This window comes from Pelodiscus sinensis, chromosome 12, assembly GCF_052426305.1.
Source record: "Pelodiscus sinensis isolate ZL-2025 chromosome 12, ASM5242630v1, whole genome shotgun sequence".
Lineage (NCBI taxonomy): Eukaryota > Metazoa > Chordata > Testudines > Trionychidae > Pelodiscus > Pelodiscus sinensis.
This window is the reverse complement of record NC_143063.1, coordinates 6,326,429-6,354,319: the sequence shown is the minus strand read 5'-3', so window position 1 is coordinate 6,354,319 and position 27,891 is coordinate 6,326,429. Positions and strand designations below refer to the sequence as shown.

The 27,891-nt window shown below is 42.0% G+C and overlaps 1 protein-coding gene across 3 annotated transcripts in view; it reads right to left on the bottom strand.

The window, feature by feature from the left end:
- Positions 1 to 27,891, bottom strand: part of NUP93 (nucleoporin 93) — a 175,532-nt gene that overhangs the window by 31,557 nt on the left and 116,084 nt on the right. For all 3 annotated transcript variants that reach the window (XM_075940391.2, XM_006114732.5, XM_075940393.2), the window contains 6 exons: positions 17,469 to 17,543; positions 13,673 to 13,762; positions 10,497 to 10,636; positions 5,588 to 5,720; positions 3,060 to 3,217; positions 97 to 262 (listed from right to left, as the gene is read on the bottom strand). In XM_075940391.2, the coding sequence (XP_075796506.2) occupies positions 97 to 262; positions 3,060 to 3,217; positions 5,588 to 5,720; positions 10,497 to 10,636; positions 13,673 to 13,762; positions 17,469 to 17,543 (762 nt within the window). The remainder of the gene's footprint in view (positions 1 to 96; positions 263 to 3,059; positions 3,218 to 5,587; positions 5,721 to 10,496; positions 10,637 to 13,672; positions 13,763 to 17,468; positions 17,544 to 27,891) is intronic.

Genomic DNA, 27,891 nt, shown 5'->3' with positions numbered 1-27,891 from the left:
ATGTCAGTGTAGATCTTCTGATGTCAATAGGCAAATGCTCATTTATATCGACTGAGGATGTGACTTACTCAATGTACGTATTAAAATAACACTTACCTTTAACCAAAGATAATCTTCTGTTTTGTCAGCAACTTCACTCTGGTTATCGGCAATATCACAGCGGCCAATGAGACAATAAACAGCCCTTTTATAAGGGTCAGTATTGTTCCTCAGGGCTCGTCTGTAGTGCAGACGAAGCTTGTTTTCAGTTGCAGGGGACAATCTAAAAAATAAAATCAAATGATTATACAAAAAGCTTTGAAACACTCTACCAATTCCAGCCTTCTCCATGTTAGGACACTTTGCAACAGCCAGATAAACTTATTGTAGAGTACAGCTTGACAGGGATGAGTGAAATGCATAAAAGAGTCTGGGAAACACACATTGCAAGGCAATCCTTGCACTTATGACTGCAAACAAACAAGCAAGCATTACAACTGCAGATCTGTCATGGCAAAAAAAAAAAAATCACAGAGCTGTGATGGTAAATTTAGCAAAAATCTTGGGTTTAATAGTGACTGCTCTGTGATGATAAAAAAAAATGCCCAGACAAATGAAATTCAACTATACAGCTTCAAAATCAGAGCAATCCAGTGTTGTCCTCCTCCATCGCTGCTTCATCCTCGCCACAATGAAGAGACAATGACCACCTGTAGTGACACCCTCCACAATGGCTTTGCATTCCTAATGCTGGCCTGGTAAGGGGCCCAAGGAAGGGAGGGGCACTGGACAGTGAGCCTCCCTTGCAGTCACCTTGGGCTGGGCCTGGCTTTCTGTTCTAGGTGGTGTGACCTGACACACAGGATTATAGCATTGCTCAGCTTTGCCCCAGCCACCTTTCCGTCATGACAAAGGGGCAGCCAGGCCCGATCTGAGGGAGTGCACTAGGTCACAATGCCACTCACTCAGATTCAGCCCAGGCGCCTTTCATCTCTCCCTATAGTCGTGACAGAGGATGGCAGAGCTAAACCTGAGGTGCCTCTGTCCCTATCCACCAGATTGCAACACCCAGACTGGGAAGCTAGGTCCAGTGGGACATGGGAGCAGACTGCAGCATGAGTGCAAGGTAAGGTGGTCTCTATCTTCAATGCACCCCCACCTCCAGTGGTCCAGTGGGATGACCCACATAAAGCATTCCCATGCCGAAGTTCCAGCAAACACAGAAGTTACAGTATCTAGGACTTTTTCACCAGCACGGCAACCTGCAGTCCTAATAATATGAATGTCATTTGCATAAGAATTGAAGAATGTGTTTACATCATTAGATGGATAGCAATTATTTGGGCCTGAGGAGGAACCACCTTTTAAGTAATTATCAGTTACACAGTCAATAGGAATACTCAGGTGAGTAAACATTACTCATGAGGAGTGTGGTTTCATCTTTATCATTAAGCATTTCCATAGTGTGCTGTATGACGTGTTTTCCTTAGAAAAAAGCCTAGAGTTGAACCAATAAAAATGAAACATTCTCATTTGTCAAGTCTGCAGCCAGAGCACCTTTTTATAACTGTAATAAAGCCAGAACACATCAATTATAACACATAATATTAAAATATGTGTCATAGAAACAACAATAGATTCTTCATGGAGGTTTCTGGAACAGTAATATGCACTAGTTCAGATTTAACTTTTCAGAGTAGTTTGTAAATCAATCTACCTTAGGCAAGGAACAAATAAAAACTTAACTAATGGCCTATGTAGCATCTTTCATAATTATTCTTTGAGATCTTCATCCTGCAAGAATCAAATACGTGAATAACTTTACACACACAATGACCTCCATTGTGCTCAATGTATTTGGAGGCCTGGGGATCTTAATTTGTAGGACTCATACTGTCACAAGGGGAAGTGAGACCCAGAGGGTATGTCCATACTGCAATAAAAGACCCACAACCAGCCTGGGCCAGCTAACTTTTAGGCTCATGGGGGTCGGACTATAGGGCTATAAAACACTGGTGTAGAGCTCTGGCAGGAGCCTAGGCTCTAGGACGCTGCAAGGTTGGACCCAGGCTCCCGCCTGAGCCCAGAAGTCTACACTGCAATGCAATAGCCCTGTGACCCAAGCCCTGCAAGCACAAGTTAGCTGCCACAGGGCAGCTGTGGGTGTTAGCTGCAGTGTAGACATACCCTAAAGGGCTCAAGTGCTCATGGTGTCGCTGACCCGAACCCTCAATTCTCCAGGTCCTGGACAGCACCTCAACCACTGGTAAGAGTGACTCTGTGTTCCCTGCTCATGGAGAACAGTTAATTCTCACAGATTCCAGCAGGACGAGCTCTAAGTCACCTGTACTCTGTGAAATGATGGAGTAGTGAGTAGCTGAGAAGAACAGGCATAGATCAGATCTGAGGCTTCAGTCCCTTTAAATGGCCCAGTTTATTCTGTAAAAAATACCAGTTTCCTTCGCTACATAGCTAGTTGTGTGAAAACAATCACTGCAAAGAGTAAAATATAGGATATATGATAGCTCAGCTCTTTGATCTATTAGGTCCAATATCCTACCCTGATACAGAAAATGGATCATCCATTAAAATAATTGAAGCTATAACTACTAAATTAGTTTTGAAATGCAAATTCCTGCATATTTTCAATCTCTCTCGATTTCTAGACTTCAAAGCCATGAATTAAAAATGCGAAAACTTCTTTTGTGTAAATCAGTGTTTCTCAAAGTGGTCTGTGGATTCACTCACAGAAACCTGCTAACTGGCCAATCTGGTTTGTTTATTTACCAGCTCCGCAGCCACACAACCTTGCAGCTCCCACCAGCTCTGGTTGCCTGGAGCCAATGGGAGTCATGAGTCTGCAGAGCTAGTAAGGAAACAAACCAGAGTGACCAGTTAGCAGGTTTCTCAGTGTGAATCTGAGGACGACTTTGAGAAACACTGGTATAAGTTAGGCAATACACATAATAGCCAACCATATTCACGAGAAGAAACATCAGGGTTTCATTTTCCTCCCAAAGCATTAACTTTACTCCACAGCAATTCTTCATTACATATAGATTTTTCAGAGCTCACAATACCTTTTATCTTTACTGTGTATATACTCCTGGAACCAGGTTTTAAACTCCCCCAGTTGGTGCTGTGCCCGATTCACCACGTGCAAAGCTGCGATTAAATCTCCACAGCGCATGCAATAGTAAATCAATGCCCAAACAGGATGGCCTTCCACCTCTCCATCCTGAAAATAAAGAAAGATTTTAAGAATAGAATAATAGCTTGCACAATATGCAAAATGGTCTCAAGTTGCAGTGGGGGAGTTCTAAGTTGGATACTAGGAAAAACTATTTCACTAGGAGGGTGGTGAAGCACTGGAATGGGTTATCTAGGGAGATGGTAGAATCTCCATTTCTAGAGGTTTTTAAGTCCTGGCTTGACAAGGCCCTGGATGGGATAATTTAGTTGGGATTGATCCTGCTTTTAGCAGGAGGTTGGACTTGAAGACCTCCTGAGGTCTCTTCTAACCTTATGATTCTATATTTTGATTTATTTTTCTTTACACGCACCAAGCCATCTTGTTTATTTTGTTCCAGCAAAATACTCAAGTTCTCTCATATACTCAATTCTCCATTGACTTCAGGCAGAATTCAATTTGTGTAACAAAAATACAGGATGAGGGCCATCTGATGTAAGTTCCAGAAAATCTGTGCATGCCTGTGGCTATTAAATAACATCCTGCTTTTAAGCTCCCTCTCTCCCACATTTTCTTCTCTGGGTGTGAACTCTTAAATCATACTAGCAGCATCTGTACATTTCTTCCTGGGACTTGTACTTTGCTGGGGAAAATCACAAACCAGCCAGATATGAGACACCCAATCACATAAGTAGTGACTTGCTTAGTCCCAATGGAACAAGCAGAAGAGGACAATTGGGCAGTTGGCAGTTAATACATTCCTGTGGGCACTCTGAAGGGCTGTGAGGGAAATTACTCTGCCTTCCAGCTGCATAACATCACAGCAACAAAGGGAATCAGTGGGAAGGGAGCAAGAGTGGGATTTGAGTCCGTAACAGAGTTCTGGATACAGAATTGCCCTCTTTACTCACTATTTATTTGGCATTTCTAGGCCTGGAACTGGTCAGGCCTCATCTGTCTACCTATAGGCAACAGAATTATTAGAGCTGCATCAGTCCCAGGATATTAGAAAGACAGAGTGAGTGAGGTCATATCTTTTATTGGACCATGCTTGAGTTTCTCATCACCAGAAGTTGGTCCAATAAAAGGCATTACCTCACCCATTGTCTCTCTCTCTCTCACAGGAAACAGAAGCATTCAGTATCTCTCCAATTGCTCCACTGAACTGCTTTTTGTACCTTTCTACAGAAATACTCCTCAGCTAAGATCACCACATCCTCGAGCCCGTGCAATTCAGGTTAGAACAACAGGCACAAAAGCCCAGATGGGCTTGGTGATGGAAAGAATACATATTTTTATTTATTATAATAAGTGATGTTCTAAGCTCATCCAATCATAAGATGATTTTATGCTGCTGGCAGCCTCCATGAGCCCCACTGCCACCCCCTCATGACCAGACCTTGCAATGCCTGGCATACACTGTTACCCAGGGTTGTTGGATTCAAGAGGTTCAAGTGTATTTGGGTTCAATTGTTTGTACAGGTTGAACATCTCTAGTCCGGCACCCTTGGGATCTGACTGGTTCCGAAGGAGAGAATTTTCTGGACGTTTGGAGGTCAATATTTATCTAGCAGCATTACCAACATTTCCACTGCTCACTGGGCTGTTAGAGGACATTGTGTGGGAAATAACAGCACAGAACACTGAGAGTTAGGACTTATGGCTGTAATCAAACTTTATGGGACTGAGAGAAACTTGGCCACATCCTTGAAAAGTGGACATCCAGCTAGCTAAAAACATTCCGGATGACAGTTGTTTCTGGACAAGAAAGTCCTGGATTAGAGAGCTTCAACCTGTATTTGCAAATCTTTTATCTAATATTTTTGACAGGATTTCAACCCAGCCTCCCTATTTGCACCTATAATTTTGCAGGGCAGGCAACCGTTGGCACAATAGTTGGAAATGGCTTTGGTTAGATTGTTAAATACTTGATTTCTGCCTGGGTTTCGGTTTCAGTGGTTAGACATTGCAGTAGCAGCAACTGTGCCACCACAGCACTATTAGTGCAAAGTCATGCCCACAATTACTTGCACCTGCAATCTGAAGCAGCAAAAAGACGACTGCTTTTTCTGTGTTTAAATTTAGCCCTTTAAAACGACAGCTGGGTGATTTTTCTATTTTATACAGTTTAATAAATTTGAATGCTCTTTTAAGACAAACATTCATAATTCTAAGGCTTAAATATAGAAAAATCACCATTTGGTAACTGTTTCTAAAGCAAGTCCGCTTGTGCCTAATGATTATATACTCTATTATACCAATGAACTGTTACTGTTATTCAGCAAAGGAAAAAAAGAGCACTTCATAATGCAATCTATATAAAATAAAATCATCAGTGGGTTGTGTTGGCATCATGCCTACACTAGTGTGAAGAGGTGTACAGCATTTTAGCTGTATTAGTAACGGTAGCGCACATACCTGTAGACCGGGGACAGGTGCTGGGAGCTTGATATTAAGGAAGCTGCGGACTAGTTGGTAAGTCCCAGGTACGCCACCCAATTGAGCCTGGTGTAAGTTTCCAAAAACCGTCACCAAAGTATAATCCTTATAACTGTAAGAAAGCAATTTAATAAAGTAAAACACAACCTCTGCAAAAAGTCTCTGACTAGGGTTGCCAGATGGTTTAACCCAAAATACCAACCTCCCCCCCCCAAAAAAAACACTAGGGAAAAAAATCTGTTGAGGGGAAAAAAAGGGGGGGGGGGAGAGAGACCAAAGTTGTTGAGAAAAAAAAAGGACCCCAAGAGCTAAGCAAAAATAAATAAATAAATAAATAAAATAAAATAGCATTAAAACAGCATGGCCCCTTTAAGTGTGTGCAAAGTCAGACTAGGGATAGGAAGAGGAGAGATTGAGCACTAAGACCCAGGGAAGGCATTGCTTCCCCTTGGTCAGGTCTTCAGTCTTTTTGCTGGCCGCCATCTTGTTTTCTTGGTCCAGCCAGAAGGGAGCTTCCCTGCAGAACCAGATAAGCATGGGGGCCAGGGGCTGGGCCCAGTTGCTGAGTGTGTCGTAGGATTGCCAGGTTCCTGGACATTTTAGGTGTCTGGTATTTTCTGAATGTTTTTTACCAGACAGGAGGCGAAAATACCGGCCTGTACGGGTCAATACCGGACACCTGGCAACCTTACCTCTGACTTCCTGTTTAACAGAACCATCTATCTTTGAGTGTATTACTTGGATGTGCAAACACTATCATAGGGACAACATGATCCATGGAGTTAAGTTCCTTAATCCAGATGTTTCTAGGTGGAAATCATTTGAGAAATTGTACATTTTGAATTTCACAGTTCACTTCTCATGCTAGCAAAAACTATTTTCTTCTCATTATGTTAACTAGCATAAAATAACATTTAAGATCCCATATGCCTGTACTCACAATCTCTGTAATGGAGAAATGATAAATAAGGCACTATGAATTGCAGGATGATTGTCAAATAATTGTGGCTGAGTTGTGGACAAGACATGTAAAATTATGGAAAGGTAATAATGAACCTACATTAACTACAGTAATTTGAAAAAGCCAGTGAAAACCTATTTGTTGAAAAAAATATTTGCTGGAACAATAAAAACATTTGTGCATTATGTTACATCTGATAATTTAATTTTTTTTGATAACCAGACATTTTCCTGTAACTATATCATAGTAGCTAATCAGCTCAGATAAATACTACAGGTTGACTGGGACTCTATGGTTCAGAAACAGCCATGGTCAGGTAGGCCCACAGATGTTGCAAGATGAGAACGCCCCAGGGGCAGAAGTTGCTGGCGGCTTGGAGTGGAGCCAGCAGGGCAGCAGAGTTAGTGGGGCTCTAGAGCCAACAGACGGCAGGGCAGGGAAGGCAGAGGGGGAGTTTATGGGGCAGTGGAGCCCGCAGCCAGCAGAGCTGCCGGGAGCTCCAGTGGGGTGGCGGGGCTGCTGCGAGGCCAACAGGGCCACCAGGAGCTCCAATGGGACTGCTGAAGCTTGTGGAGGCAGAAGGCTGGGAAAAGGAGCCCAGGTGGCTGGGGAGAGGAACCCAGCAGAGAGGCTGGTGCCACTCCTTCCCTCCAGATCTCCCCTCCAGCAAACTCCCTTGTCTGGGACCAGTCAGGTCCCGCAGGTGCCACAGGGAGGTCCAACATGTACTAGACTTATGGGAGGGAAAGTGTGTGTTACAAACCACAAAATGTATGTAAAATTGTGGAATACACAAAGCAAGCTAATTAAAAATCAAAACTGCAAGGGAAGCCTTGTGGAAATTGCAGGAGCTCCAGTTTCCACAATACCATGAATTAAGTAAGGCCTTAACAATACACTTCAGAGACATCGACTTACCATAAGGGAACTACAAGAGAAAAGGGAATTTAGATGCAAAATCTCTATATGCAGAAAATGGATCTGAGAACACCCTTGTTCAGGGAACAGGGAAAGTAATTCACCAATGTGAGCTAATAAATTATCCATGTACTGAAACTACAGGGAACAGGCTGGAAAAGGAGTTAAAAAACTGTAGCAACATTATAAGGATGGCAGGGACAGATGACTCCCACTTTTTTCCTTCAGCCAATAATGAACTAATGAAATTCAACAGCCTTTTACTTAGTGTGTGAGCTACAGAAAACCAAGTTAGAAGATTAATACATGAGAGTAAAATACATGTGTGAAAAGCTATGCTAGATCTACTAAAGTTTCATATCACCTGGTAGGATGTCTAGAGTTATACTTAAGTATGTGCTCTGCAGGGTTTAAGACTACAGATGTCTACTGTAAGTAACCAGACACAAGGCCAGCTGTTAGTGACTTAAATTTACCAAAGGCACACCTGAAGCGTGAGGGGGTGTGACAACTGAAGCAGAGAAGGCCAATGTATGGCAAATAAAAATGAATGCTGCACAGCATGTGACTGGGTTTTAAAAATAAACAGACTGAAGGGCCTCATTTCAAAAACTGTCCAAGAAAAAATGTATATGCAACTGCATGTCTGCTTTGTGTTTGCAATCAATGTGGCTGTGATCACGTTGGATACTCAGTGAATTGAGTGAAGACACAAATTGACCTGTTGTGCAGAGGAGTCTTTGTATTAGTCAATTCATCTGGAAATAGATGGGTTTGCTGTCAGGAAGCTCATGAGTGATAATGAGCGACAGTGTGCTGATGAGTTTTCAACTCTTCATAGTCAGGAGGATGTGATGATGGGAAGGGAAAACATCTTATCTCAACATACTGTTTCAGGGCCCACTGCCTTAGCTCTCCCCCCAAAAAACTGATGTAAGGTTCTGTCTATTGTTTGCTCTCCACTATCATACTTTCCAGGTACAGTAGACTTCCGATAATCCGGCATCTTTTGGACATAGGTGGTGCCGGATTATCAGATTTGCCAGAGAATCAGGAGGTCTGGTACAGCTGCACGGCTTAACAGCTGGCCAGGACACAATCTCCCTCCCTCTCCCCTCCCCTTTCCTCTTCGAAGCTCCTCCCTGCTGTAACCTGATCTTCCTCCCCCTCCCCGTCCCTTCTCCCCTTCTCTGAAGCAAAACACTCTTTTCCATACTGTAACACGATCCTACTCCCTCTCCCCCTTCCCCAACCTTATGCTCCCTCTGGTTAGAGCCAGCACCTGTGCTGAGCGGCAGGCTTTTTAATCAGCTGGTCAGGAACGCTTGGCATTTTGATGCCGGAGTATCAGGAGTGCCAAACAGTTGGATGCCGGACTATCAGAGTTTTACTGTAACATGATGATGGCAGTTACTGGCAGGAAGGACATTCACGTGGCTCTGTGACTATGCATGCAATGAACAGTTCAGATTCTGTAATGCTCCAAGCACAACAGACTCTTGCAATGAATCCTAACTCTGTGGACACTCTACCTCAGGGGTGGGCAATAATTTTTTTGTAGGGGGCCACTTCAGAAATTTTTGAAGTGGCCCCAAGCTGCGCTGCAAGGGACAGGGCCTCAAGTGGAAGAGGCGGGGCCAGGATATTCCCTGCTTTCCCACCCACAGACCATGATTGGTCTGGGGGTGACGGAGTGCTTTTGCCCCCTCTTTCCCAGAGGTTCCTCCTAAGTGCCCATGCCCCTGTGGATGGGGGAAGACTTTGTGCACTCCTCCTTCTGCCCCCAGGCTAATCATGGCTTGGGGGTGGGGAAGCACGCAAAGTCTCCTCTCGCCCTTCCAGGAGAGCGTGGTACTTCTAAGTGCCACGTCCTCCTTGCAGGGCAGGACAGGAAACTTCGTGTGCTCCCCACACTCCCAGGCCCTGATTGGCCTGGAGGCAGGGGAGTGGCAGGGCCTCTGCAGGCTGGATCAACCCACGTGGCAGGCCGGATCCAGTCTGCAGAGGACCTTTTGCCCACCCCTGCTCTACCTGCTGTTGCTGTTGTTTTATGCACGCAACCATGCATGCACCTTATTCAAGCTCTGACAATTTATGCTCCAGATCTTGCTGAGATTTGCTGGGACTAATGATCTGTGTCTGGCCTGCCTGGCCTAAATTCTATCAGACACTTTTTGGCCCTCTTTCTTAAAAGCAAACCAAAAAATATGGGCTATTGATTTACCTGTGTTTTCATATAGTAACTTGGAGAAGCATATGAAAAACATTCAGTTTCCTAATCATTAGGCATAAGCGGGTTTGTTCACGAGTCTTGCTTAGCACATAAACTTACATTTTGCGAGATTTCTACTGCAAACACACACAAGAGAAAACAGGCCTAGCTCCCTTTATAGTTTCACAGGCATGGAGTTATAAAAATAATTCCCTCTCCCTTCATTTTCATATGCTTCAATTGAACTGCAGTTTCCTGACTTCTTTTGTAAAGAAGAATTTTCAGTATCAATGCATGAAAGGGAAGCAGAACTGCATTTATACACATTTTCAGCAAAGCATGCTCCCCGCTTCCCTCAGCTCTAGTTTCTCTATGTCATTAGCAAACCAAAAGGAATGAGGAAGAGGGAGACTTTGGTTTTTCAGACAGGGATAATTTACCTATTTTAATTAGTTGCATTATGTGCAGCATCTGTTCATCACTGTGGCAAGTAGATAAAGAGGGTCAGGGAAGGAATAAAAGAGTATTTTCAGAACAGACTCCCAATGGACTCAACGATTTTTTCAAAATTGAAATAGTTTTCCACCCCACTGGCTGCTCTTAGCCCAGCAGAGCAGCTGCACGATTGGGAACAGGCATTTCTGAAGACAGAATTAGGTTCTTCTGTCTTAATCACTAACCTTCAGTATGCACATGTATCTAGTTTGAAAATACCAGTGGAGTCACAGGAAAGTTGTTGCTGTATGTAATTACTTATGAATTCTCATGGATGCTTTTCTCCCCCATGTTTGTCTTACCTTTGTTCTAGGTAACGCAGAGCCTGCCTTACAAATTCCATGCGCACCTCCATGCTGGTCCGGACTTTCAACGCATCGCTTGCAGGAATCAGCATCACATCTGTCATTATTTTAACCATGGCCCACATATCAGAGATATTCTATAAATGAACCAGTTCATATAACAGTGGTTATTACAGCCATTAGAGATGTACCTAGTCTGAGCAGTATGATAGTTTTACAAAAAAAGGATAAGTTACAGCTAGTCAAGACTTATAACGAAAACACTAGAAGCACACATCAAGGTAAGTCTCTATCTGCCTGACTGAATGAGTCTAGATGATAGTGCACATGCCAGAGTTAGGCTGATAATCGCGTTCCCAGACTTCTCTGCATAGATTTTGCCTGACAGTAGTCCATAAATGACTGTCTAGTGGCCTTCAAAATAAGCTTTAAAAACAACAGGTGGTCCTGTAGCACCTTAGGGTGCATCTACACTGCACCATTATTTCAAAATAATGCGAGTATCTACACAGCCATTTTGTTATTTCGAAATGACGGACGGCTTATTCTGAAATCTGTAAACCTCATTCTATGAGGAATAATGCCTATTCTGAAATAGTTATTTTGAAATAAGGTGTGTATAAACGCTCCACTGCTGCTATTTCAAAACAGTCCCTCACCAAGGCTATTCTGAGTTATTCCTCCCCAGTGCCTCCCAGAGTTCTAAACAGAGATAGCACATCTACATTATGGAAGCCTTCCTTGGTCTAATTTTGAGGCTTCCCTGTAGCGTAAATGTGCTATTTCGAAATAAGCTATTTCAGAATAACTATTCCAGAATAGCTTATTTCGAAATAAGCATGCAGTGTAGATGTACCCTTAGAGACTAACAAAAAAAGTTGTTAGTCTGTAAGGTGCTATAGGACCACTCTTTGTTTTTCAAGGTTGTGTTGTTTTTTGTTTTGTTTTTTAAAGTTACAGACTAACATGGCTACCCCTCTGAGACTGAAGGCATGTGTACACAGCAAGGCTAAAGCCGAAATAAGCTACGCAACTTCAGCTACGTCAATTGAGTTGCTTAAGTCGATATAGCTTAATTTGGCTTTTGGAGCTGTCTGCACAGCAGGAAAGAGCACTCTTCCTTTGACTTCCCTTATTCCTTGTGAAATGAGGGTTGCAAGAGTTGGAGTAAAAAGTCCCCCAGCTCGACATTATTTTGACATTATGTTGAAATAACTGCTTGTAGTATAGACGCAGATGATGTTATTTTGGATTAACATCAGTTATGCTGAACTAACGCTGCTGTGTAGATGTAGCCTTAGGGGGCATTCAGAGAGCTAATTGGGGATTTGGTGCTGGGTCTGCTTCCTTTGTTTCCAGTCATTGTATCAATCTAAACAAACACTTTCCTAGCCATAGTTTTCAGATAAATAATTGCTGTAGCTACCCTGGGAAGTTATGAAATCACAAACAGGAGGGACATATCCACAAGACTCTCCCTGTTCAGATGTAGTCCACATTATGAAAAATATTGAGACTCCATGACTCAGGACTTCATGTTCATGTGGATTAAGTTACCAATCCTCACTGGACCAATCCTCCTCTACTACAATAGCAAGACACGTAAGGTGAAATCCTGACCCATACTGAAATAAATGCAGGTTTTGCCATTGACTTTGGGATTTCTCCCACAATGCCTCCATGTGACAAAAGCACTGAAACTCATTGAGTTGCCTCTTTTGAAATGAACAGAATTGCTCAGAGCCCTCAGAGTCTGAGAGAACTGAATTACGGGTGCACATTCAAAGTCATTTCAGTTTGTTAGATGGCCAAGACATTTTGGACACCTGGTTTGCCAACCGCTGCATTGTGTATCCTTTCTAGTATTACTCATTTCCCTGTCCTCTTCCCATGTATCTCCACGGTCTGTGCATTTGATTGGGAGGAAAGCGGGGAAGTAGTCACTATCACTTGTACTGATCTAGAACTTCCTGTGTTCCCCATAGTTTGAGTCACATTTGTATTCAATCTCTCTTCTTACAACCCAACCCTTCTTACAAAATCCTCCACCCCAGTCCCAGGTCACAACCCCTTCCTAGACCTTTCACCACTTCCTATACCCCTCCTTCAGCTCAGAATCCTCCCCTGCACCCATACCCAAAATCCTTCTGGACCCTGCACTCCTTCCTCCACCCCAATCCTCTGTTCTAGGTCACAACTCCCTCCACCCAAATTCTCTCTCAGACCCTACACTCCTTCCTACATCCCAATGCCCTACCCCAAGCTCCCTTCTGCACCCAACCTCCTTCCCAGATCCTGCACCTCCTCCATTAATATCATGGAAGAGTGCAACCCTTGACTACTTACCAAATTCTTGGAATGCCCCCCCCCTCAAAAATTATTGCCCACCCCTGATCTGGAGCATGCCTAGCACAATGTATCCCTGATACTTATGGTAACCATAAAGTGTTACTGTAATATGAAATACTACATAACAGTTTTCAGGAAAAAACAGCAAGTCCAGAAAGCAATGTTATTTTGCAATAGCACCATTAGAAATTGCCATAGGCAAGCAAAAAGGTTAAGAGGTTTCCCAGACAGGTGGCACAATCTGGAACAAAGCTGAGATTTGATGAATTAAAGTGCACAGGACAATATATTTCAACAAGTCTGCTATAGCAATCCAGCTGAGCTAGAGAAACAGGAAAACTGGATTTAATGTTGATTTAAAGCCACCACAAGGCTATTTAGTTGGTGCTTGGGTTTAAACATGAGCCAATATTATTACTGATGACCAACCTACATTTTCCATAATCCTGATCTGAAGATTAGCCCTTTCATTCACAAACTCTTTGAAAACACATATAAAAAATGGCACACAGGGATATCAGGAGGTGCTGTTTTTAAAACAAGACTCAACAGGACCCATAGGACTTGTTCTAAGGATCACAAGGCAATGAAACAACCGGGCATTTTTTCCCACCTCACTGTAAACAGAATTTCACTCCCAGCATTTACTACGTGGCCCCTGCTTGTACTGAAGAAGATTGCATTCCTGGCTCAGTATTTTCTATAAAGCAATGCAATTTTTTCTTGTGATATCAGTACATTTTTGTAAATGTCAGCAGGCTACAAATCACAGCTGAAAGCAGTTTAAGTACATACATCTCCCTGTGTTAACTTGCTGGCATTACCTTATCATCCAGTTCAGCAACAGCAACACAAAGGTCCACTAGGTTAGGCTGCAGATGTCCGTTCACTATCTTCTCATTGTAAATATAAATCTGAAACATTTCAAAAGTAAGCAATTTTCACAATGCATACTGTTCATTCCTCCTCCCTGCTACAGTAGCAGAATTTGAAACAGGCTTCAAAATTGGATAGTTTCAGCATCACCAGCTAGTTTTCTTCCCACATTAACTGCCTTCTACTCTGGACACAAAGTGTGTGTGTTGGGATGAGGAAGATGGACAACAACATGAAATGCACCTCCACAAAAATACAGAGCTCCAGAGCTGCCTGAATGTCAGGAATGATACTGTTATTCAGAGGTTCTGCATAGCACAGCTTTGCGGTGGTTGCTATGTCAGAGTAATTACAGTGTAGGAGGGAAAAGTGCTGGCAGATATATAACTGCCAGACTAACACTTCACTTTGCACACTTTCATTTCTTTGGAAGAGACAGGAACAGAATTCTGCAACCATAGTATTAAGTCCATTAGCGATAGCAGTGTGATAGCCCTGACCAAGAGCAACCTGTACATCAAAAACTTATTAAATAAAACACTGTTGCAATAAAAAAAGTATTCCTTTCATAACCACCCTAGAACCTTAACATTCCTCTATTCCTGCAAAAGATTATCTGCCTTGCAGTGAATTCCACTGAACATTGACCAAGCTGCTCTTACACTGCCCTCTCTTCTTGGAATGTTTACATCCTGAGAAATATATACATTGAACAGAACAAATTTCCATTACAGTTCTATTATTTGCGTAATAGAAGTTAGATGAAGATTTCAAAAAAAATTGCTTCTAAACTCTCATTTGACCACATCCATTTTCAAAGGTGATTTCAGATTTTAGGTGCTTGAATAAAGACTTAAGGGTATGTCTACACTACCCCGCTAGTTCGAACTAGTGGGGGTAATGTAGTCATCCGCAGTTGCAAATGAAGCCCGGGATTTGAATTTCCCAGGCTTCATTTGCATGAAGCCGGCCGGCGCCATTTTTAAATGCTGGCTAGTTCCACGAGGCGTACAGCTAGTTCGGATTAGAAGCCTAATCCGAACTAGCTAGTCCATGCCGCGTGTAGCCGCGCGGCACGGGGTCCGAACTAGCCGGCATTTAAAAATGGCGCCGGCCGGCTTCATGCAAATGAAGCCCGGGAAATTCAAATCCCGGGCTTCATTTGCAACTGCCGACGACTACATTACCCCCACTAGTTCGAACTAGCGGGGTAGTGTAGACATACCCTAAGAGCCTAATACCCTTTTAAAAGCTTTGATGTTATTTTAGCTACTTCTTTGCTATATTTTCCTTCATTCCCATCCCAGAAACCTTTCTTTCCTCATAAAAGAATAATTAGGCCTCCCTGGGAAAATTTTGAAGTCATTTGGAAGGGACTGTTGGAGACTGTCTCCTCAGCATTTCCTGCATACATACAAGAAAATATGTTCAGCATCCAAACTGCCTCTTATGGTAGTAATGCATTCCTCTGTCTACCACAACAGCAGTGGACTTGGCCTCTTGACTATTCCATTACCAGACAGTCATTTAAACTAGACTGCACTGTGTTTCTGTGAATGGCTCTGGGCTGCCGCATGGAGCAATTATTTTATAATCTGTACTAAAAAGAGCACCAGTGTAGTTTTATTAAGTAGCTACTGACACCATACTGAAAAGTTTGAGGTGTAGCTGTGTTTAGTCTGTATCTGCAAAAACAATAGGGAGTCTTGTGGCATCTTAGGAGACTAATAGATTTAATAGTGCACAAGCTTTCATGGGTAAAATCCACTTCATCAGATGAATTAGACTTTTCAGCATGCAAGGCATTGCATTTAGCTGTATTAAGAAAAAATCCAGCAACTTCATGAAGAAACTCACAGAGATACAGACATCTTCCTCTCCAATTTATCTGATGAAGTGTGTTTTACTCACGAAAGCTAATGCCCTATTAAATCTGTTAGTCTCTAAGCCCTGGTCTACACCTATTTTGAAATAACAAGTCCACACTACCATTCCCATTATTTCAAAATAACGGGCTGGTTATTTTGAAATAACTCCTGCTTTCCACAAGGAATAACACTAACTTTGAAATAGTTATTTCAAAATAGCGGTAGTGTGGATGCTCCACTGCTGCTATTTCAAAATAACTACTCCCCAGAGTCATTCAAAGTAATTACTCCCCAGTGCTTCTGTGGGCTCTAATTCGAGGTAACATGTCCACATTAAGGGAGTCTGCCTCGGACTAATTTTGAGGCTTTCTTGTGGTGTGGACACACTATTTCAAGAGAGTTATTTCAGGAGTTATTTAAAAATAAGCTATTTTGAAATAATTTCCTAGTGTAGACATGCCCTAAGGCAGTGGTCTCCAACCTTTTTATACCCAAGATCACTTTTTAAATGACAGACCAAGTCAAGATCTACTGCCCCGCCCGTTCCTTGAAGCCCCGCCCTCTCTATTCTCCTCCTCTCCATCACTTGCTATCCCCAATCCTTATACTGCTACTTAAAAAAACCAAATTCTCACCATTCCTTGCAGCTACTCACCTGTGCTGTTGCTCGGTGAGTAGCTGCTCCTCAAATGAGGAAATCTAATGTAAATGTACTGTGCAGGCACGCAGTTCAGAGAGGGCTCAAGAGCTACTCTTAGCGCCTCCGAGATCTACCAGTAGATCGCAATCTACTGGTTGGTGACCACGGCCCTAAGGCACTACAGGACTTCTTGTTTAGACACCATATTGATACAGTACGTATGTAACAATCATCTGATTTTCAGAGGTCCTGAGCACTCTAACCTTCCATTAGAATTCATAGCAGCTGAAGGTATTAGTACCTTTGAAAGTCAGATCCTCAGTTTTTGCAGTAGGGGATCTGATAATTTTTTATTTACTGAATTTGGAAGGATTTCTATATTCATATGCTATTAAACTAAATCTATTCCAGAAAAATAAGAGAAGATCTTCCTGTAATCTAAAATGTGCTTTGAACCTTATTCTATGGGGGTTTTAGTACAGTAGCTCCACAGCGAAGATAAGAGCCAACTAATTAATGGATTAACAAGTAGAACAGAATCAGAACTAATGCTAAGTGAACAGAGGTATGTTGGCCCCAATTTAAAAAAAAAAACCAATACATTTATCAGTATGTAACTAATTCTGTACACAGTTACCATGACTGCATATACAAATGGCAAAACAGATGTTTAACTAGCCATCTGTCTGCACAAATACCTAATTTATGCATGTAATCCTGGTAATTCAGTACAAAGAACTAGGCATACAGTTTTGTATGTGCAATTCTGAAAATCAACTCCCTGTCTTTTATTTTGCTTCCAACATTGCTGGAAATCAGAACCCTTGTCTTTGAATAAAAAATGGAATTAACTGGTTATGGTTATGAACAGATTTAATATCTTCTCAAGTGTTTCTAATGCAGAGTATTTTTTTTAATACTTTTACATTTTAAGATAAGTTCGGAAAGTCTCATATAAAAAGGATAAAATAATTTCCATTTACTATATAACCATGAAATATCTAGTATCAGCATCACCTTTAGATGCAAACAGTGCAGTAGATAGAGAAGCACATTAATGAAAAAAAGTCAGGCTAATTATCTTGTCTTTTTGAGACAGCATTTTAATAATGGCAAGGTGCTCTCATGTCTGTCTCATGTCAACCTCTCACTCGGGCTGCTTCCTGTTTTGTTCTCCCATGTTCATTGTGGCTAAGACACATCAGCAATGAACTTAACTACTTCCAGCATACTCACTTGCCGGGCATATGCCATCTCCACGCTATCCAAAGAGCTGCGACCTGGCGGACCCAACTCACTGATGCAACTGGGCTGTTTAACAAGAAGGACAGCAATTATTAAAGAGTCTGTTGTTCACATATAATTACATCTATTTAGCATGTATTTTTAGTTCAATGTCTTTATGGTTCAACATACCAAACCGGTAAATCCATTGTAATGTGTTTGTTTTTACCTCTTATCTATTCACAAGACAGGTAATGCAAAACTGTGTGTGGCCAGACATGCTCAAGAGATAAAACAAAGCAACATATTTCTGAATCATTGTTACAGGCTGGCGACCAACCAGCTAAGTAGAAGTTCTGCAGAAAAGGACCTGGGGGTTACAGTGGATGAGAAGCTGGATATGAGTCAACAGTGTGCCCTTGTAGCCAAGAAGGCTAATGGCATATTAGGTTGCATTAAGAGGAGCATTGCCAGCAGATCCAGAGATGTCATTATTCCCCTTGATTCGGCTCTGGTGAGGCCACAGCTGGAGAACTGTGTCCAGCTCTGGACCCCCCACTACAAAAAGGATGTGGATGCACTGGAGAGGGTCCAGCGGAGGGCAACCAAAATGATTAGGGAGCTGGAGCATATGACCTATGAAGAGAGGCTGAGGGAGTTGGGTCTGTTTAGTCTGCAGAAGCGAAGGGGGGAGGGGGAAGATTTGATAGCAGCCTTCAACTTCCTGAAGGGAGGCTCCAAAGAGGATGGAGAAAGGCTGTTCTCAGTGGTGACAGATGGCAGAACAAGGAGCAATGGTCTCAAATTGCGGTGGGAGAGGTCCAGGTTGGATATTAGGAAAAACTAGTTCACTAGGAGAGTGGTAAAGCACTGGAATGGGTTACCTAGGGAAGTAGTGGAGTCTCCATCCCTACAGATTTTTTAAGTCTCGGCATGACAAAGCTCTGGCTGGGTTGATTTAGTTGGGATTGGTCCTGCTTAGAGCAGGGGGCTGGACTTGATGACCTTCTGAGGTCTTTTCCAGCTCTATGGTTCTATGAACTTTTCACATGTAGAAACCCACATACGATGCCACTGAAAATACTCCATTATAAACACAGTACCATCTAAATGTAATGCTAACTGCATAAAAGGGCAGAAGCCTTCTTGACTCAGCACATAAACTTACCATTAGCTTTTTAGAATTAGGAAGAAACATTCTCAGAAGGCATTTTATAATTATTTATCTGTTTATGGTTACTGAAAAATTGTCTATTACAATGATGTATAACTTCCTGAGAAGCATTTAATATTGGCTTCTGTCTGAGACAAAATACTGAACTCGAAAGACTACTGACTCCACCCTATATGGCAATTCTTATGTTCCTATTGTGTCTTCCTGAAATGTACTGAGGCTCAAAAAGAAATAAGAATATTGAACCACATACCAACTTTGCCCTCCCCCCTACCTGGACCTGGAGAATAAGCTATTTTCTCATCCAAAGAGGTGACCTAGGCTTGAGACATACTGCCTCTGTATTAAGATTATGTTCTTCTGTTAAAAATGGAATAAAGAAAATGCTTGCTACTATGGTGCAATATAATGCTGCACTGTTAAATGGCCATCACAAACTGTGGGGACGTTTGTCTGTACAATTGTGGTTATATGTAAATGCTCAATACTATTGGAAAGGGCTATTTCCAAAGGAATGTGCTTCATCAACTCAAGACAGATCAGTTGTTTGGATGACACACCATCTACATGTACCAACCAAAAAATGTAATTCCCCCTCATTCAAAATAGGTTTGTTAAAATGACAAAATAGGTTTGTTTTTGGTAGGAGGGGTCATTTTTAAATGTAAGTTATCCTTTGGACAGTGTCTTTTACAAATAATGATATTGTATTTTGGCTTATACATATGCTACTTATGTCCACCTATATGGCCTCTAAATCAGAATTAGTTGCTAATTTGGATAAGAGCATGTGGAGTTGGACAGTTTTAAAAATAGCACTTCAACGTTACAACCATTACCTACGTGGCTTCACTTTATCAATATAGTCAAATGTTTTTTATTTTCTCTATTGGTAACCTATCCAGAGTATTATCAGTCATGTGTGCAAATTGGATTCCCTAAATACATGGCATAATGATGTGTTATATCCATTATTGGAAGGGCTCAGTTTTCCAAAACTGCCTGTGTAAGTAAGTCTTTATCTTAAAACAGTTTGAACAGTCTGCTCCAGAATGGGTTTTCTTTTTTCCTTCTTGTTTAGTCTAGTCAAACTATATCTTCAGATCATTGAAATGTGTTGTGTTTTGGCGGCACTTACTATGATGCCATTCAGATTACTTGCAATATAATAGCCATCTTCCATTAAACAACACTTTTATTCAGCATCTGATAGCTACTTATTTTTGCTGCCTTCATAAGGATCTCTAACTTTCCTCTGATAAATTGTACATTATATTTTGTTACTGAATTTCCTACACTTGTTTGAAATCAGTATTTTGTACCAGAAAACATAAGACTGATAAAGACACAGTATTACAATCACACTGCCAAGTTTATTACCTGCTACCATTAGTGTCAAATGGGTACTTGAAAAAAAAATTCTAAAAAACCTTCTCTCCCAATTTGTCCCTTTGTAATCTGACAAAATATTGACACTTCCCCTCTGATATTGACACTTGTCATGTTAACATGGCTTTTTTGCTTTACTTCCTAGTGTACTGGAGTCGTTGATTACGTCAACAGAGACTCTGAAATGAGGTTTAGCTAATTGATTGGTTGGTTTTGATTCCTCTGGCATGTATCCAGAATCTAGGCACCCTTTTCACCTATGGGCAGGATATTCCATAATCACCACTAGAGATGTGAATGTTTAACTGGTTAACTGGGTGAGGCTTACCAGTTATGGTTAATCAGTGACGGCTGGAGTAGCCCACCGCCTGGCAGGGGCGCTCCAGCCCAGCCGGAGCAGGCCTGGTCAATGCGCACCATGGGCAGGGGCTCTCCAGATTGGCCAGGGCAGCCCCCCATCCACGGGGTAGGGGACAATCCCCCCTGCTTGCCCCATTTAATTGGTTAACCGGTTAAACATAATTTTAATCACTTAGCCAATTAAATGGGACTTTACATCCCTAATTAACACTTAGGATTTTCTTGCATCTTCCTCTAAAGCATTTGGTATTGCCAGTGTCAGATATAGTACACTGGATTAGACAGATTCTGTTGTGGTCCAATAGGATAGTTCTTATGTGTCTAAAAGGACTAGATTCTGCATATCAGAGTCTCTTGTGTATGTGTGTGTTCGTTCCTTGGAGATTTTTACAATGTACACCCGCTGCTATAGATGAGCTGGAACTGTTGACTCAATGAGCTTTACATGAGCTCCTTATTTTGCCAGTCTTATTCTAAAACGGCCCAAATGTATTGACTTATCATGCACACAGCAATGGCTATTTTTATGTATGCCTTATGAAAGGACTGGGGTATATTTTCTGCTTTGACTTGAGCACTGGTAAAGCTTATTTAATTTTTGTTAAGTTCAGTCTCTGTTACATTGCCAGGTATATAGTCCTGCAAGGATTGTGTAACCGTAAATTTGGAAGAGTCTAAGAGCTTTGGACAGGTACATTCCTGCAATTAAATCTAAATAAATGACTACAAGGTCACTAGTATGGCAAAGGGAGCAAAGGGAGCAAAGTTTTCTCTTAGGTAATAGGGTCTCATAACCAGGAATTCCCTTAAACTAAAAAACACATGTTTAAAAATGCGTTATATACTAATAAACTAACATTTTAAAAATCTTTAATTATTCCTAGTGGATCCCCAATATTTAGGAGTGCTTCTGTGCTTCTTCCAGTGCTAAATCAGCTAACAAATTCCTTTAAACCCACCTAAATAATGACAAGAGCTTTGTTCTGAAGAACAAAGAAGCTGTTAAAGCAGGTTTCCTGGGAAACAGAGGTGAAGGCAGAAATGGTGCTTTGCAGTCTCTCCCTATGCTGTTCCAGATAAATTACAGAACTATTTAAAGAAATGCTAAATTATGGACACCATCATTATTCACTGATGAGATCTCAACTGCTAACACAAGCTGTGGGTGGGTGGGTTAGTTGTGACTTACAGTCACTTTTCAGTCAGTGCCTGAATGCTGCAAATATAAAGATTGAGGCTTTCATCTCTGAATCTGATTTCTTTCTCCTCCACTATCATTTTGCAGTTCTGAAGATATATATAGCTGCTGCTCTACGAGAGTATACAACTAGCCGGCCAAAATGTACAAGTTAACATTAGAATTGAAAGTGCATGCTTGAAACTAGCAAACCACTATTACAATAACATTTTAACTACGTCTATTTTTCCTTCCTCAGTTTTAATTTCATCGTAACCTTTATGGTTTTGAAAATAATTTTTGTTAACATGACAGAGATGACAACTGTTGTGTGGGACCAGGGAATGGGAGCTGTGCTGGGCAATCACACCAGAGAAGGTCTTTGGAGCTGGGAAATAGAGGTGCCAAGAGTCACTGGAACCTGAATCCTTTCTTGGTGCTGCAGTTTCTCTTATTGAGGCTGGGGTACTCCACACCAAAATGCTGTGTTTGGGGTTGGACACCTCTCGTGCCAGCTGGGGACAAAAGGCAGACTCCACAAGGAGCAAATTTCAGCCTAAATTCTCAGTCTGATGGGCTTCCCCCCAACACTAAGTGGAAGTTGTGTGGGTCTCCCTTGAGCATAAGTTTCAAACAGGACCAACATAGTATGAATCCCTGAGATCAAGATATGCCCCACACCCATGAAAGGAAACATGGGGAGGGGGAGAACTTATCGAAACTAACTATGAACTACTAGAACTAATATTAAATTTTCAACAATTTACAGGTACAACAAGAAAAGTCCAGTAGGGGTTTGCTTGCCATAGCAAGAGAAGAACTGCTCCAATAACCGTCACTGGTGTCAAGAAAAAACTGGGGAGGCAGCAGGTTGGCAGGAACCTATCCGCACCGCCATGAAAGTGTAACTTCAGGGGGCTCCACAACCAACCCAATGGGTACTGTGAAGGGAAAAAAAATCTTCTGACAACTATGCAGATGGCGCACACACACTTATTTGGTATTGACATGAACAAGCACTTGAAGAACAGCAGCACGGCCTCTTGCAATTGAATTGGAAATTGGAAAAAACACTTTTAAGCTCATTTTAAGCAGCTGATACTAAGTCACAATGAGTTAACATGAAAAAAGCTATCAAGTATCAGAAGGATAGCTGTGTTAGTCTGGATCTGCAAAAGCGATAAGGAGTCCTGTGGCACCTTATAGACTAACGGATGTATTGGAGCATAAGTGTTCGTAGGCAAAGTCCCACTTCGTCAGATGCATGTAGTGGAAATTCCAGAGGCAGGTATAAATATACAGGCATAAGAAATTAGTACCGATCGAGAATAAGGCTAGAGATAATGAGGTCAATTCAGTCAGGAAGGATGAGGCCCTCTTCTAGCAGCTGTTGTGGAGATGTGAACACCAAGAGGGGAGAAACTGCTTTTGTAGTTGACTAGCCATTCACAGTCTTCGTTTAATCCTAACCTGATGGTGTCAAATTTGCAGATGAACTGTAGCTCAGCAGTTTCTCTGTGAAGTCTGTTCTTGAAGCTTTTTTGTTGCAGGATGGCTACCTTTAAATCTGCTATTGTGTGTCCAGGGAGATTGAAGTGCTGGCAAAGAGTATTTGGACATAAACTGGCTAATCTAGTGAGGAAGGCTTTAAACTAGGTTTGATGTGTGCAGATGACCAAAGTCCACAGATAAGTCATGCACACGGAGACCTGGGAGATGGGTCAGAAATTGGGAGGGGGGAGCATGGGCTGTAACAGCAGGGATCAAGGAGAGAAGACAGAACTGGGGGGAGGGGAAGCAAAAATCAAATCAGTATCTTCGTTGTCTGTATACTAATGTGGGAATTATGGGGAATAAGTAGGAAGAACTTGAAATGCTAGTAAATAAACACAATGGCTACGTCTACACTGGCCCCTTTTTCGGAAGGGGCATGCTAATTTTGAAAGTGGGAATAGGGAAATCCGCGGGGGATTTAAATATCCCCCGCGGATTTAAATAAACATGTCCGCCGCTTTTTTTTCCGGCTTGGGGAAAAGCCGGGAAAAAAGCATCTAGACTGGCCCGATCCTCCGGAATAAAGCCCTATTCCGGAGGATCTCTTATTCCTACTTCAAAGTAGGAATAAGAGATCCTCCGGAATAGGGCTTTATTCTGGAGGATCGGGCCAGTTTAGACGCTTTTTTCCCGGCTTTTTCCCAAGCCGGGAAAAAAGCGGCGGACATGTTTATTTAAATCCGTGGGGGATATTTAAATCCCCCGCGGATTTCCCTATTCCCACTTTCAAAATTAGCATGCCCCTTCCGAAAAAGGGGCCAGTGTAGACGTAGCCAATGACAACATTTTTGGTGGGATAATATGTAGGACTGGAATACTGGTATAGAAGGGTACAGCCTGAACACTTGGACTGAGATTGAGATGGACATAGGAGACAGTCTTGAGAATCTCTGGGTAAGGATAGAAAGATTAAAAGAGGATGGCATGTTAGTAGGGGGTCTGCTACAGACCACCTCTAACCAGGCAGAAGAGATGGATGAGGCTTTTTTTTTTTTTTAAACATCTAACAAAATCATCCAAAGCACAGCACTTGATGATGATGAGGGACTTCAACTATCCAAACATCTGGTGGGAAAGTGACACAGCAGGGCACAGATTATCCAACAACTTCTTGGAATGTACTGGAGACCATTTTTTTATTTCGGAAGGTGGAGAAGGCTATTTGGGAAAGCTGTTGAAGATTTGATTTTAACAAATAGAGAGGAACTGGTTGAGAATTTGAAAGTGGAAGGCAGCTTGGGTGAAAGTGATCATGAAATGATACAGTCCATGATTTCAAGGAATGGTAGGAGTGAGAACAGTAAACTAAAGACAATGGATTTCAAGAAGGCAGACTTACAGCAAACTCATGGAGTGGGTAGGGAAAGTCCCATGCTGAGGAAGACTAACAGGAGAAAAAATTGAAGATAGTTGTCAGTTTTTCAAAGAAACATTATTAAGTGTGCCAGGGCAAACTATTTCACTGCATAGAAAAGACAGGAAGTATGGCAAAAGATGGCACTGGTTTAACCAGGATGTAGTAAGTTGAGGGTCAGTAACATGGAGTCAGCAGGCCTGAACAGAGGCCTGTAACATGAAAACAGCAACAGGCCTGCAATCTAGTGACCAAGACTTTGGTTCAGTAACAGGAGCCAAGAAAGAGGCCCTATTGATAACTGTGTAATTGTGTAAGTTAGGACACAGGGAAGCACCGAGAACAGACTTTAAGCCAAAAGGGAGCAACGGAACATCTTAATAAGAAATGTCTTGGTACAAAGACTCCCTAAAAACTAATGCAGAGACCGACCTAGGTTCAGGACCGGGTCGAGATTGATGGCATGAAGGATAGTAAGTGAGCCCCCCCTTCCATAAGGTGAGGGGTGGTTAGTAGGCAACAGAGGGTGGTAACCTGGTACGTAAAGAAATGATGTAAGTTGTTTGTACCTGTCTTTAAAAGGACACCGCAGAGGGTGCTCTCCGGCCAACCGGGGGGCGGCGGGGGGGGGGGGGGGGGGGGCGGCGCACTAGGCATCTGAACGGCAGGTGTCATTGCCTAAACTTACAGAATGCACAGTAGCTTAACTTTGACTAACTGCTGTTAATATCTGATATATGGGAATAGGCCTGCCTGGTGTTGATACCTTGTCAACGCAGGCCATAGTGCCCAGTGGTGTCACATTGTACTGATCTCTGTTACCAACTGGTACAGCTTCGCATTTGACAATAAACCTGCTTGACTGATTTCAAACCTTGCCTGCATCTGTCGTTTCCGGGGCCTCTCAGAGATCTCCTGTGTTGACCCAAGTGCACGGGGTCTAACACTCTAGATAAAGGGAGTACCGATTGTTACACACGCAGCCGAAAGTTTATCACCACCAATGGAATAGAGGTCCTGTCAGGAGCGCGCCAGGACGACCCTGACCAGACGACGCTGACACTGACAGTTCAGACCACCTAAGGTACCGAGGTACGAAGACACCGAGGTATGACACAGGAGACCTTGAATAACCTAAAAATCAAAAAGGAGTCCTACAAGAAGTGGAAATTAGGTCAAATAAAAAAGGATGAATACAAACAAATAACACAAGTATGTAGGAGCAACATTAGAAAGGCAAAGGCACAAAGCGAGCTCGGTCTAGCTAGAGACATAAAGGGTAACAAGAAAACATTGTACAAACATATTAGGAGCAAAAGGAAGACCGAGGGCAGGGTAGGCCCACTGCTCAATGGAAAGGGAATAACAATAATAGAAAATGTAGAAATGGCAGAGGTGCTTAATGACTTCGTTTCGGTTTTGACCAAGAAGGTTGTTGGTGATTGCCTATCTAGCATAGTGAATGCTGGAGAAAATGAAGTAGGTTCAGAAGTTGAAATAAGAAAAGAACAAGTTAAAAATTACTTAGAAAAGTTAGATGTCTTCAAGTCACCAGGGTCTGATTAAATGTATCCTAGACTACTCAAGAAGCTGATTGAGGAGATATCTAAGCCATAAGCCATCATCTTTGAAAAGTCATGGAAGATGGGGAGAGATTCCAGACTAGAAAAGGGCAAATACAGTGCCCATCTATAAAAAGGGAAATGGACAACCCAGGAAACTACAAACTAGTCAGCTTAACTTCTGTGCCAGGAAAGATAATAGAGCAAATGATTAAGGAATCCATCTGCAAATATGTGGAAGATAACAAGGTGGTAAGTTACAGTCAGCATGCATTTGTCAAGAACAAATCAGGTCAAACTAACCTGATAATTTCCTTTGACAGAATAAAAAGCATTGTGTGTTACAGTGTTTTAAAAGAACCCCTATAGAAAAATGAGGCAAAGATTTGAAAGTGGTGCAAGTAAGAGATGGTGAAAGCAACAGAGTGAAGCAGCAGTTAAGAGTTTAAAGCCAATAACATAATTTCTTGTAGAAAAGACGCTTCAGCCATTAGAAGCGTGACCATACTGACAGTGACACTTCGAGTTCTGATTATGACAACTTTGTACCCACAAATGACATTTCAATGGCACTGCCTCAAAATTAGATCATTAATCAAGACACAGAAATGCCAACAGTAGCGATAGATGCAAAATCTATGCTTGATTTAGAGAGTGTACAGGCAGAAAATGAGAATGTTGGAGATGCTGCCCAGCAAGAGCAAGAACTTATGACTAGCACAGGACACAGTGTAACAACAATAGCATTCGAAATTGATATTGGACTTCTTGATAAGAACAATGTTGTTCAAATGCAGTTGTTTCTCAAAGTTAGTTGTTTGCAGATTCCAAGTAATACACCAAAAGATGCTGAAAATCATGCTTTTCCAACTCATCTGCTGACAAAAACTATTTTAAACGGAGAGATCTACACAAGAGACTGGCTCTGTTGGACCATGGAAAAGCAGGCTCTGTACAGTGTACCCGGTTTCATTTTTAACAGCTTCAGGGGGTAGCCGGGTTAGTCTGTATAGGATAAACTAAAAGAACAACAAATGGTCTGGTAGCACTTCATAGACTAACAAAACAAATAGATGGCATCATGAGCTTTTGTGGGCACAGCCCACTTCTTTAAATGCCCAGAGTTTTGAAGAAGTGGGCTGTGCCCACGAAAGCTCATGATACCATCTATATGTTTTGTTAGTCTTTAAGTGCTCCTAGACTATTTGTTATTTTTTAAGTTTTTCCTGTTACAGACTAACTTGGCTACCCCTCTGAAGCTTTTAAGCAATGAAGATCTATATTCAGTGGCTAAACAGTTTCCATAAAGGTACAATGAAATTTCAAGAGATCTCTGTGATGAGACGGTGTTCCTGAAAGGTATACATTCCACCAACTTTAAATCTGGCTGCAAGCCAAAAGAATTGCTTCAGGAAATATTTGATCTCAACCTGTCGACTGTATCTCCTAATATCGTAAGAACATATTGGCCATGCTGGGTCAGACCAAAGGTCCATCCAGCCCAGTATCCTGTCTGTACACAGTGGCCAATGCCAGATGCCCCAGAGGCAGTGAACCGAACAGGAAATGATCAAGTGATCTCTCTCCTGCCATCCAACTCCACCCTCTGACAAACAGAAGCCAGGGTCTCCATTCCTTACCCATCCTGGCTAATAGCCATTAATGGACTTAACCTCCATGAATTTATCTAGTTCTCTTTTTTAAAACCTGTTAAAGTCCTAGCCTTCACAGCCGCTTCAGGCAAGGAATTCCATAGGCTGACTGAGCGCTGTGTGAAGAAGAACTTCCTTTTATTTGTTTTAAACCTGCCCCCATGTGATGTTGCACGTATATTAGATTTTTCTTAAAATTACAAATGAGTTTGC